Consider the following 11,049-nt stretch of genomic DNA (forward strand, 5'->3'; position numbering starts at 1 on the left):
GCGGGGGGCGGTCCCGGGAAGGGGAAGGCGCCCGGCCGGGGCCGGTCCCGCCCCGCAGCCCGGTGTGACGTGCGGCGGCGCCGCGGGGCCGGCGGGGCCATGCCGGGGCCGGGGGTCGCTGCCGCGCTGCTGGCGCTGCTGGTGCCCGCCGCGGCGCACGGCCCCGGGGCCGCCGAGTGCCAGGTGCCGCCGGGGTTCCGCTTCGACTGCGGCCCCGAGCGGCTGCTGGGCCGGGCGGGCTGCGAGGCGCGGGGCTGCTGCTACGCGCCCGCCGGCCCCGGCCCCGGCCCGCCCTGGTGCTTCTTCCCCCGCGGCTACCGCAGCTACCGGGCGGAGAACCTGACGGCGACGAGCGGCGGCTACAGCGCCCTGCTCCGCCGCGTCGCCGCCAGCTTCCTGCCGGGGGACGTGGGCTGCCTGCGGCTGGACCTGGCGCTGGAGACCCCCACCCGCCTGCGCTTCACGGTGCGCGGGCGGCTCGGCCCCTCTCCCGGCGCCGGCCCCCGGCCCCCTCCGCGCTGACCCCCCGCCTGTGCCCCGCAGCTGCGGGACGCGGCGCGGCGCCGCTACGAGGTGCCCGTGGCCACGCCGCGGACGGGCGGCCGGGCCGTCGAGCCGCTCTACGGGCTGCAGGTCAACCGGGACCCCTTCGGCCTCGTCGTGTACCGGCAGCGCGGCGGCCAGGTGCTGTAAGTGCCCGTCCCGCCGGTGGGGGTTCCCCTGCCCTGCCCCGCGGGATGCGCTCCGGGAGCCGCGGCAGCCGCGCAGGGGCCCCAGCAGGGATGTGTCAGGGGACGCTGGTGACAGCTGCGGGGTGGCAGAGGCTGCGGGGTGACAGTGGCTGCGGGGTGGCAGAGGCTGCGGGGTGGCAGAGGCTGCGGGGTGGCAGTGGCTGCGGGGTGGCAGTGGCTGCGGGGTGGCAGAGGCTGCGGGGTGGCAGTGGCTGTGGGGGCTTTGCTTTGACCCCTTCTGCAGTCAGGTGGCTGGAAAGGGAAGCAGGAATCCCACAGCTCTGATGAAACTCGGTTGTATTTCATGTGGTGATGAGCATCCGTGTCCCTCCCCAGAGCTTGTGGTCCTCCGCTTTGGTGCCTCCCTCCTCCCCGGCCGCTGGGCACTGCCAGGGCAGTTTGCCAGAGGCTCCCTTTCTCTGTCAGGCTGAACACCACCGTCGCACCCCTGTTCTTCGCAGACCAGTTCCTGCAGATCTCCACCTCCTTGCCCTCCCAGTTCATTTCTGGGCTGGGGGAGCACCTGACACCGCTGGTCCTTGACACGCTGTGGACCAGAGTCACCCTCTGGAACAGGGACATGGCACCCATGGTACGGAGCAGGGCTCATCTGTGCTTGCACCTCTTATGTGTCCAGGTCTGGGGAAAGGTGTCTGTGCTGGTTGAGTTCTGGGGCTTGGCCTCAGCCTCAGACAAGCCCATGGGACCATTGTCCCCAGCTCAGGCTTTGTGTCCCTGCAGCTCAGTGCTGCTCTGAAGCCACTTTCCCTGTCGTGGTCCAGGGCTGGGGCTCGGGGCAGGGCTCTGCCAGCTCGGGCAGTGTTTGGGGCTGCAGGCCATGGGTTTGCACCCTGAGCCATGAGGGTGCTCCGAGGCAGAGGTGAGGGGCGAGTGGGTGGGTGCTGTGCTGAGCTCTCTGGCAGAGCATCGCCAGCACTGTGCTGTGCTCTGCTCCAGCCCCAGGTCAACCTCTACGGCTCCCACCCTTTCTACCTGGGGATGGAGGACGATGGTTCAGCCCACGGTGTCTTTCTGCTGAACAGCAACGCGATGGGTGAGTCCCACGGAGGTGTTGGGCACGGGCTTGACCCCTGTCTCCATCCTCAACTTGTTCCTCTGGCACTTGTGCTTCCCCAGACGTGCTCCTGCAGCCCATGCCAGCCCTGACCTGGCGCACGACGGGCGGGATCTTGGACTTCTACATCTTCCTGGGCCCCGACCCCAAGAGCGTGGTGCGGCAGTACCTGGACGTCGTTGGTAGGGCTGAGCTGCGGCCGGGGGCCACGGGCACTCGGGGGGTGGCTGTGCCGGGGTGCTCTGAGCAGCATGGTGAGGCCAGCGTGGCAGAGTGGGGCTGTAGGGTCCCTGTGCTCACCTGGCCAGCACCCACCCTCCTGCCTTCCAGGGTTCCCCTTCATGCCCCCATACTGGGGCCTGGGCTTCCACCTCTGCCGCTGGGGCTACTCCTCCACCGACATCACCCGGCAGGCCGTGGCCAACATGACGGCAGCCCGCATGCCCCTGGTAGGTCTCGGCTGCTCCCTGAAGCCTCTGCGGTGGGGGGCTGACGGAGCCTCTGTGGGGTGGGGGTCCCCGCTCCTCCCCCGGCACCGCTGCTGCTGCCCACAGGACGTGCAGTGGAACGACCTGGATTACGCAGATGCCAAGAGGGATTTCACCTTCAACAAGGAGAGGTTTAAGGACTACCCAGAGATGGTGCAGGACTTCCACCGCCGCGGGCTGAGGTACATCATGATCGTGGTGAGTGACACCCCGGCATGGGTGGGACTGGGATGGCCCTGAGGGTGGTGATGGAGCTGTTCCCTGCCCTCCCTGGTGATGCCAGGCTTTGTGCCCTGCCAGGATCCCGGGATCAGCAGCTCGGGACCCCCTGGCACCTACAGGCCCTACGACGAGGGGCTGAAGCGAGGGGTGTTCATCCGGAATGCCACCGGGCAGCCCCTGATCGGGAAGGTGAGTCGGGGGGGGAGCAGCCCCAGTCCCTGGGGAGGGGGCTTGAGTGGGGCCCTGAGAGCTGGAGGAAAATGGGGTGTCAGGCAGGGCTGAGGGGTGCAGTGGGGCCAAGGGCTGTGGGGGTTTGTCTGTTGCTGCCTCTCTCCCACAGGTCTGGCCAGGCCCAACAGCCTTCCCGGACTTCACCAACCCAGAGACTCACGAGTGGTGGCACGACATGGTGAAGGGCTTCCATGACCAAGTGCCCTTCGATGGCATGTGGATTGTGAGTGGCCCCAGCAGAGCTGCTGCCTGTGGCTGCCTGGCTCCTGCCCTTCTGCCGGGCCCTGATGTGGCAGTGAGGACATCCCAGCCGTTCCCTCCACTTTTCTTGCCTCCTCAGGACATGAACGAGCCATCAAACTTTGTGGAGGGCTCTCAGGACGGCTGCCCCAGCAACAGCCTGGAGCAGCCCCCCTATGTGCCAGGTACAGGGATGGGTACGAGGCTCTGGCCAGGGGACGCTCTGGTCCCGGCTGAGCGGGCTCTGAGCTGCCCCTCGCCACCACCTCTCCTGTGCAGGGGTGTTTGGAGGACGCCTCCAAGCAGGGACCATCTGTGCCTCCAGCCAGCAGTACCTGTCCTCCCACTACAACCTGCACAGCCTGTACGGGCTGACCCAGGCCATCGCCTCCCACGAGTAAGCCTGAGGCTCGTGCCACAGCTCCTGCTGTCCTGGAGAGGCTGATGCACATCCCAGGGGATGCCAGAGCTGGGACACCCTCCCTGCTCTGCAGTGTGGGCAGTTTGGGCACGGGGCCATTGGGTGGGTTGGGTTTGCAATCCAGTGCTCTGCCTGCTGCTGCCAGCCCGGCGCAGGATGGGGCTGGAGCTGGTGCAGTGCGGCCGTGCCAGCTCCGGGGCTGGTGCCTCGTGTCCAGAGCACCGTCCCGTCACCCACCTCATGGGCACAACGGCCCTGGGCAGCTGCCCTGGCACGGGCCAGCTCTGTGCTGTGCGGGAGCTGCCGAGCCCCTGCCGGGCCGGGCAGTGCTGAGTGGGGCCCGTCGTGCCACAGGGCCCTGCTGAGGATCCGGGGCAAACGTCCCTTCATCATCTCACGCTCCACGTTCTCTGGGCACGGGCGCTACGCGGGGCACTGGACGGGGGATGTCGGCAGCGACTGGCAGCAGCTCTACTACTCCCTGCCAGGTAGGCTGCGGGGTTTTGGAGCTGCACTGCCCCCACGTCCCCCCTGTGCTTCCCCCGCAGCCAGAGGCTTCCCTGTGGGCTCCATACCCCCGGTGCCACAGACCCCCGCTGCCCCCCGCAGAGGTGCTGCTCTTCAACCTGTTCGGGGTGCCGCTGGTGGGTGCCGACGTCTGCGGCTTCGCGGGCGACACGACCGAGGAGCTGTGTGTGCGCTGGACGCAGCTGGGCGCCTTCTACCCCTTCATGAGGAACCACAACGACCACGGTGCCCGGGTGAGCCCCGGGAGCCCTTGGGCAGGGGGCAGCTGGGTGGGTGCTCTGAGGCTGTGTGAGGGGCTGCCCTGCCTGTGGGGCTCTGTGCTGTCAGTGCCCGGCTTGTGCCAGGGGGAGTCTGTCCCGTGTCCCCCAAGGGCACGCGCTGTTCCTCCCCACGTGGTCTGAGCATCCCCTGAGCCTCCACCCCGCAGCCCCAGGAGCCGTACGCCTTCAGCCCGGCTGCCCAGGCTGCCATGAGGAACGTCCTGCGCCTGCGCTACTCGCTCCTGCCCTTCCTCTACACCCTGTTCCACCGGGCTCACTCCGCCGGGGACACGGTGGCGCGGCCCCTCTTCCTCGAGTGAGTGCTGCCCACGGCCAGGCTCGGCCAGGGGGGACGAGGGGCCTCCCTGGCTCTGCGCTGCCCCTCACCCTCCGTCCCCAGGTTCCCCAAGGACCCCAACACGTGGGCTGTGGACCGCCAGCTCATGTGGGGCGGGGGGCTGCTCATCACACCCGTGCTGGAGGCAGGAAAGACCAAAGTCAGCGGCTACTTCCCGGCAGGGACGTGGTACAGCCTGGCAGGGGTGGGTGCTGCCGTGTGCAGGGCTCTTGGGTGCCAGTGCAGTGGGTCCCAGCCCCCCACTGTGGGTCCCAGCCCCCCGGGGCTGTGCTCAGGCCTTGCCTTGGCTTGTGGCCGCTGGACAGCCGCAGCGCTGGGCTGGGACCCCTGTGGGCACACAGCACCCTGCGCCTGCTCCAGCCTCTTTCCCTTGGTGTTTAGGGCTCCACCATCCACAGCAAAGGGCAGTGGATCCTCCTGCCAGCGCCCCTGGACACCATCAACGTCCACGTCCGTGCGGGACACATCCTGCCGCTGCAGGTGAGGGCCCTGGGTGCTGTGGTGACGGTGTCATGGTGCTGATGGGGACTGGCCTGGTCAGCCCCTGGCCGAGGGCTGCAGCCCTGGCACTGGCACTGCTCGTGGGAGCCTGAGCCTCTGGGGCTCAGGGGGGCGATTCCAGCAGCGCTCGGAGCGGTGCCCAATCCTGTGCCCCAGGAGCCTGCCCTCAGCACCACGGAGTCCCGCAGGAAGGGCATGGCCTTGGTGGTGGCACTGACACCGGACGGCTTCGCCAGGGGAGACCTGTTCTGGGACGATGGGGAGAGCTGGCAGAGCTTTGAGAGGGGCGACTACACAGAGATCCTGTTCCTGGCCACGCCGGTGAGCGAGGGGCAGCTGGCACGGGGCAGCCTGGCACGGGGCAGCCTGGCACAGGGCACCCTGGCACGGGTGTTTGCTGCCCAGCACAGGTCCTGCTGCCCCTGCAGCACCGTGCCCTGGTGCAGCCAAGCTGTGTGGTGCTGGAAGTGCCAGGCTGAGCGGCTGCAGCACTGTGTGCTGGTGGGGTCCCATGGAGATGTACCACTCAGGAGGCTGTGCCAGGGAGGTGGCTGCTCTCCTCTGGCACCCCCAGATGCTCTCTGTTCTGCTCTCCAGCAGTGGCAGAGCCTGTCCCCTGGGCTCAGCACCCTGCGGCCGTGGGGATGAGGGCACGTCGAGCAGCCCTGGGCACGTGTGGGGTGTCTGGGACCCGGGGTGACAGTCCCCTGTCCCTGCAGGGTGCTGTGCTCAGCCAGCTCCTGCGGGCCAGTGCCCACCTGGATGGGGTCCTGCTGGAGTCTGTGACGGTGCTGGGCATCACCAGCCCTCCCCGGCAAGTCCTGGCCAACGGTGCCATTGTGAGCGACTTCTCCTACCGCAGCGACAGGCAGGTGAGTGCCCGGCCCTGACGTGGGAGGTGCTGGGGGTGGTCAGGGGAGCTGCTGGGCAGCTGGCTGGGAAGGGACCCAGGGCTGAGCAGAGGGACTGGCAGGGTTTGGCACCAAGGAGTGTAAAGGGCTGCCCAGTATGGGCTGAGGCACTGCCCTGGGGCCAGGGCAGGATTAGACCACGCAACAGGGAGAGGATGGGGAGATGGAGGATGCACAGTGACAGGGCAGGAGCTCTGACAGCTGTGTCATGACTGCTCCTGGGGCTGTGGGACTGAGGCTGTGCTGGGCTGCACCCCTGTGTGCACCCCAGCAGGGCAGGACACTCCTTCAGCTCTGACCCCCACCCAGCTGGTTCCCACCGTGCTGACCCTTCCTTCTCCCCCTCAGATGCTGACAGTCCCTGTGTCGCTGCCCATGTGGGAGCAGTTTGTGATCACTTGGTCCTGAGGCCACGCTGCTCCCCACGGCCCTGGGGCTGAATCCCTCCCGTCCTTCATAAACCCAGAGCTGCTGCTGCTCTTCCCAAATGCAGCTCCTGGGCCTTGGCTTCCCTTCAGGCTGACAGGAGCTCGCTGCAGGTGTGTGCACTGGCCTTGGTGGGGGGGCTTGCACAACCCCTGGGGACAGGAAAACCCTCAACTCCAAAATGAGGGGAAAAACCACTCATGTGCCTTGTGAGACAGGAAAGGTGCTCACAGGTTCTGCTGAACTGCTACTGGTAACCGGTGAAAGGTCTGCAGGGGGGTGTCCTGGCTGTGGTTTTGGGGAGGGGGATCCTTGCAGGGGATGAGGGAGCAGGTGAATAAAGTTGCTGTTTGCTGTGAGCAGCCCCAGGCTATATCTCTGCTTCTCTGAAATGTGCTGCTGAGCTTGGCTTAGCCCTCCCTGCCCCATCTGGGACCCCCAGCCCTGCCCAGGGGCCTCCACTGGGACTGTCTGTGCCCCTCAGAAGCATCACCCCATTTCCCAGAGCACTGGGGACCCCCGTTGTTCCCACAGCCCTGGCCGTGCCGCAGAGCCCCGTGGCCTGTGCCACCCCCTGGCTCAGAGCCCAGGGACCCATCACCCCGGCACCTGCACCTCAGGGGCTCTGGGCACTGCATGTGTCCTGTTAAATTAACCTGTGTCCCTGGCTGGTACCCGCTGGCCCCTTCTCCCCAGGGCTGGTGGGCAGTGCCACACGGGCACTGGGAGCTGCCAGGGCCACGCTCAGCTCCTGCTGAAACTGCAGACCTGTCCTCCAGAGGCTTTATTGAGCAGCAGCTTGGTCCTACAGCTCCTCTGGATGAAAAGGAAGGCACAAAGGTCCCCTAGCGCTCCAGGGCCAGGCGCTGTTTGCCATGCAGAGGTCACCCAGGGACCCTGCTCAGCTCCCCTCGTGCCCTGTGCCAGGCAGAGGGATGCTCACAGCTCGTTGTGCAGCGGCTGGCACTGGGGGCTCAGCTTCTCCTCCAGGACGGCGTCGGGGGCACAGAGCCAGGGGTCAGCCGTGTCCCGCTGCCACTGCAGCAGCCGCGTGCGGAGCCGCTGCAGGACGGGGCCGTAGCTGGGGTCGGGCGCCAGGTTCTGCCTCTCGGCTGGGTCGCGGCTGCAGTCGAACAGCTCCCAGCGAGCCCTGTAGTAGTACTGGTGCAGGGTCTTGTCCCAGTGCGTCGGCTGCCCGGCCCTGGTGCGGTTCAGCAGGTCTTGGAAGGTGGGCGAGACGTAGAAGTCCTGGTCGATGGGGAAGGGCATCTTGTAGTTGAGGTTGTGAACGAGGCGGAACTGCTGGTGCTGGATGGCTCTCATGGGGTAGTACATGGTCACCTCGTGGTGGCTCTGGCTGCTGAAGGCCGTGGCCCAGGGCTGCTCCGACTCCAGCGCTGGCAGCAGAGACTTCCCGGTGAGCTGCACCCGCCTCCCGCCCAGGATGCTGTACGAAGGGTAGGGGATGGAGAACCAGTCCAGAATGGTCGGCGTCACATCTGCAGGGGAAGAGAAAGGTGAGAGCACGGGCTGGTGCCCATGGGAGGAAACAGCCTGGAGAGGGGCAGAAAGGTCCCTGGGGCCCACTGCCATGTGGGCTGTGGGCAGTGCTGGGACAAGCTGCAGAGCTGAGCCCTGGGATGCCGTTCCTGCGGGGACTCTGCTGCTCTGCCATCCCTCCTCTCCCTTCCCAGGGCCGGCGGTGCCACAGCTGAGGGCTGCAGGATGTCCTCCGGGACAGGACCCTGGCTTGTGGCATGGGGAGGGTTCAGAGCAGCTCACGGCCCCTGGGCACAGCTCTGCACTGCTCTGCTCCCTCCTGGGGGACACAGGCTCTTACCTAGGAGGGAGGCAAAGGCCTGGCTGACGTGCCCCCAGCGCTCAGGGTGCTCGGGGGAGGAGATGAGCAGCGGCTCGGCGGTGCCTGAGCGGTAGAGGTTGGTCCTGCCACCGGGGAAGGGGATGCCATTGTCAGAGGTGAAGATGACCAGGGTGCTGTTGAGGAAGGCAGCGTGGCGCAGCTCCTCCAGCACCAGCCCGATCCCTGTGGACGGGGGGACAGAGCTGAGGGGGGGCAGAGCTGAAGGGGAGCGGGTTAGGGGCACCAGCCAGACCCCCGGACTCCTACCTTGGTCCATGCGCCCGATGGTTGTGTACTGAGCTGCCAGGTCTGCCCGGGCAGCCGGTGTGTCTGGGACAAAGCCAGGGACCTGAACACAGAAAGGGGAAGTGGCCCATGGGCACCACGGGGAAGGAGGCGCTGGCCTCCGCCACCACCTCTGCCGGTTCTCACCCATAATGATGACAGTGACCCAGGTGCCGCACTCTGCCACGTGCAGCCCCCAAACAGCCCCACGCAGCCCCCCATGGTCCCATGCAGCCCCACAGGCTCCCACCTGCACTTGCTCTGGGTGGTACAGCTGTGGCTTCCAGTCAGGGATCCAGCCCATCCCGCTCTCTCCGTTGCCAAACTTCTCACAGAAGGCCCCGAACTGGGGCTGGGAGTGGCCGCAGCGGTGGGGGTCGTGGAAGGCGACGTACAGGAAGAAAGGTCTGGAGATGGTGAGAGTGCAAGTGCTGCAGCAAAGGGCAGCTCACGCCCCCTGAGACCCCCCCTGTGCTGTGTCGGGGTGAGCTGGGGGTCAGTAAGAGGACTGCCACTTAATCTGGGCTCCTGGATATGGGATGATCCAGAGACACCTACTTGTGTCTTTCCTACTTGTGACCAGCTGGGACAGAGACAGGCCATGAGCAAGGCCGGTTTCCCTCTGCTCCCCGTGCCCCCTCGCAGCCTGCCCCAGGGACGTGGGTCTGGCTCACCTCTCATCCTGGCTCTGCAGGAACCGCCGGACGAGCTCCTTGATTCGGGTGATGTTTCTCCCAACCTGCAAGACTGAACTGTTCTCCTCTGTGTAGGCGAAGTCAAAGGGGTAGACAGCCTCAGGCCCAACGTGCTTCTTCCCAATGATGCCTGCAGGAAGGCAGAGTGTGCTGGGAGCAGCGGGATAGGGGATGCTGCTGCCATCCCCTCCCTGGGCATTGATGATCCTCATCTGCTCCAGAACGGGCTGTGCTCTGCAAATGCTGCTGTGTGGAAGACGCCAGTGGCTTCCCTGGTCATTTCTGCCAGTTGTAGAGACATTTCGACATCTGGTCAGAAAACAAGACCCACGTGGGGACCACAGTAGCCCAGGGCCCAGGCATGGGCAAGTGCTGGAGCAGCTGAGTGACCCGTCTGGAAGTCTGGATGGAGCACAAGCCTTGTGCAAACCCAGGACCCAGGAAGGACAGGGATGGGGAACAGAAGTGGAAGTGAAGTGCGAGCAGGATGGCACAGGAGCAGCAGTGGGGGGATGCAAAATGAGAGCATGGGGTGTGGGCATGGATCCAGCCTGTGCTCAGTAGCTTGCAGGAGGGTTTGCTCTCAACATCTCATGCCTCTCAAGGGGTTGGGTGCCCAGAGCAGGGGGTTTCCCTGCCCATGCCACTTGCCCTGAGCTCCCTACCTGTCCTCACACGTGCTTGGCTGAGCAGCCGGGGCAGACTCTGCACGCCATCGAAGGAGTTGAAGTGATGCACGTCCTGGTGCAGCCCATACATCCCATTCTGGTGCTGCAAGGGGGCAAAGACAGCAAGGGTTGGATGATGCCCACCAGCCTGGCCCCAAAGCAAGTCCTGCTGCAGAGGAAGCAGCTCCGAGGGGCAGAGGAGAGAAGGGGTGTGTGGGCATGGAGGGCTGCCAGCTCCTGTGACCATGCTGTATAAGCCCCCATGTTCGGGTGCCCACGGTGGTCTGGCAGCCTCCGAGGGTGCCCCCACCTGCGGTAAGCCGGTGAGGATGCTGGCCCGGCTCGGGGAGCAGCTGCTGACGGAGCTGAAGGCGTTCTGGAAGGTCACACTGCGCCGGGCCAGCGCGTCCAGGTGCGGTGTCCGGATGGCAGAGTTGTTGTAGGCGCCGCTCTCAAAGCCGCCGTCGTCGGCTGCGGGGGAGAGGTGCGGGATGAGCCCCGCAGCACCGACCCCGTGTCCCTGACCGTGCCGGGCGGGGGGGCAAAGCCCAGGGGGCCGTCCCCGCAGAAGGTGATGCAGCGAGACCCCCGGGCCCGTCCCTCCTGTGCCCACCGGACACCCCGAGCCGCCGACAGCCCGGTGCGGGGCCGCTGCGGGGCTGGGGCGGCGGGCACGGAGCGCGGCCGGCTCCGGTGTCCAGCGGGACGGTGAGCGCACTCACCCAGCAGCAGCAGCACGTTCCGCGCCGGGGTCCCGCCGGTCCCGATGGCGCCCAGCAGCAGCGGCAGCGCCCAGGGCCGCATGGCGGCGGCGGCGGGGCTCGGCCGCTCCTCCCGCAGCTCCTCCGGCCGCCCCGGCTCCTCCTCTGCCCCGGTCACATGAGGCAGCCCCGGCGGCTCGGATCCGGCCCGGGCGGGAGCTGCGGGGCCCGCGGGGTGTGTGCGTGTGTCCGTGCGTGTGTCCGTGTGTCCGTGCGTCTGTGTGTGTACGTGCGTGTCCGTGCGTGCGTCCGTGTGTGTCCGTGTGTCCGTGTCCCCGTGCGTCTGTGTGTGTACGTGCGTGTCCGTGCGTCCGTGCGTGCGTGTGTCCGTGTGTGCGGGGCCCGCGGGGTGTGTGCGTGTGTCCGTGTGTCCGTGCGTGTGTCCGT

At 66.9% G+C, this 11,049-nt stretch overlaps 2 protein-coding genes across 2 annotated transcripts; one reads left to right on the plus strand and one right to left on the minus strand.

The window, feature by feature from the left end:
- The first annotated feature begins 99 nt into the window (after positions 1-99).
- GAA (alpha glucosidase) lies at positions 100-6,732 on the plus strand. Its single transcript, XM_062011165.1, has 19 exons — positions 100-465; positions 544-689; positions 1,158-1,323; positions 1,689-1,785; positions 1,869-1,988; positions 2,137-2,255; positions 2,361-2,492; positions 2,595-2,705; positions 2,857-2,970; positions 3,088-3,172; positions 3,267-3,384; positions 3,763-3,896; positions 4,018-4,169; positions 4,364-4,512; positions 4,597-4,738; positions 4,936-5,034; positions 5,212-5,376; positions 5,775-5,927; positions 6,315-6,732. Exons 1-19 carry the CDS (start codon positions 100-102, stop codon positions 6,372-6,374), a joined length of 2,628 nt encoding a protein of 875 aa, XP_061867149.1. The 3' UTR covers positions 6,375-6,732.
- Positions 6,733-7,161: 429 nt separating this feature from the next.
- Positions 7,162-10,849, minus strand: SGSH (N-sulfoglucosamine sulfohydrolase). Its single transcript, XM_062010873.1, has 8 exons — positions 10,624-10,849; positions 10,212-10,372; positions 9,899-10,004; positions 9,213-9,363; positions 8,789-8,945; positions 8,521-8,602; positions 8,233-8,436; positions 7,162-7,891 (listed from the first exon to the last, which is right to left on the minus strand). The coding sequence occupies exons 1-8, from the start codon at positions 10,703-10,705 to the stop codon at positions 7,332-7,334; spliced, it is 1,503 nt and encodes a 500-aa protein (XP_061866857.1). The 5' UTR covers positions 10,706-10,849; the 3' UTR covers positions 7,162-7,331.
- Between the last annotated feature and the right edge of the window lie 200 nt (positions 10,850-11,049).

This window comes from Colius striatus, chromosome 18 (genome assembly GCF_028858725.1).
Source record: "Colius striatus isolate bColStr4 chromosome 18, bColStr4.1.hap1, whole genome shotgun sequence".
In the NCBI taxonomy this organism is placed as follows: Eukaryota; Metazoa; Chordata; class Aves; order Coliiformes; family Coliidae; genus Colius; species Colius striatus.

Coding starts and splice junctions, on each gene's coding strand:
- GAA (XM_062011165.1), top strand. CDS start 100: ATGCCGGGGCCGGGGGTCGCTGCCGCGCTGCTGGCGCTGCTGGTGCCC. Junction 5,377..5,774: donor TCCTGTTCCTGGCCACGCCG/GTGAGCGAGGGG, acceptor CTGTCCCTGCAG/GGTGCTGTGCTCAGCCAGCT. Junction 5,928..6,314: donor CCTACCGCAGCGACAGGCAG/GTGAGTGCCCGG, acceptor TCTCCCCCTCAG/ATGCTGACAGTCCCTGTGTC.
- SGSH (XM_062010873.1), bottom strand. CDS start 10,705: ATGCGGCCCTGGGCGCTGCCGCTGCTGCTGGGCGCCATCGGGACCGGC. Junction 10,005..10,211: donor TCCTCACCGGCTTACCGCAG/GTGGGGGCACCC, acceptor GCCCCCTTGCAG/CACCAGAATGGGATGTATGG. Junction 8,437..8,520: donor CATCGGGCGCATGGACCAAG/GTAGGAGTCCGG, acceptor CCCCGTCCACAG/GGATCGGGCTGGTGCTGGAG.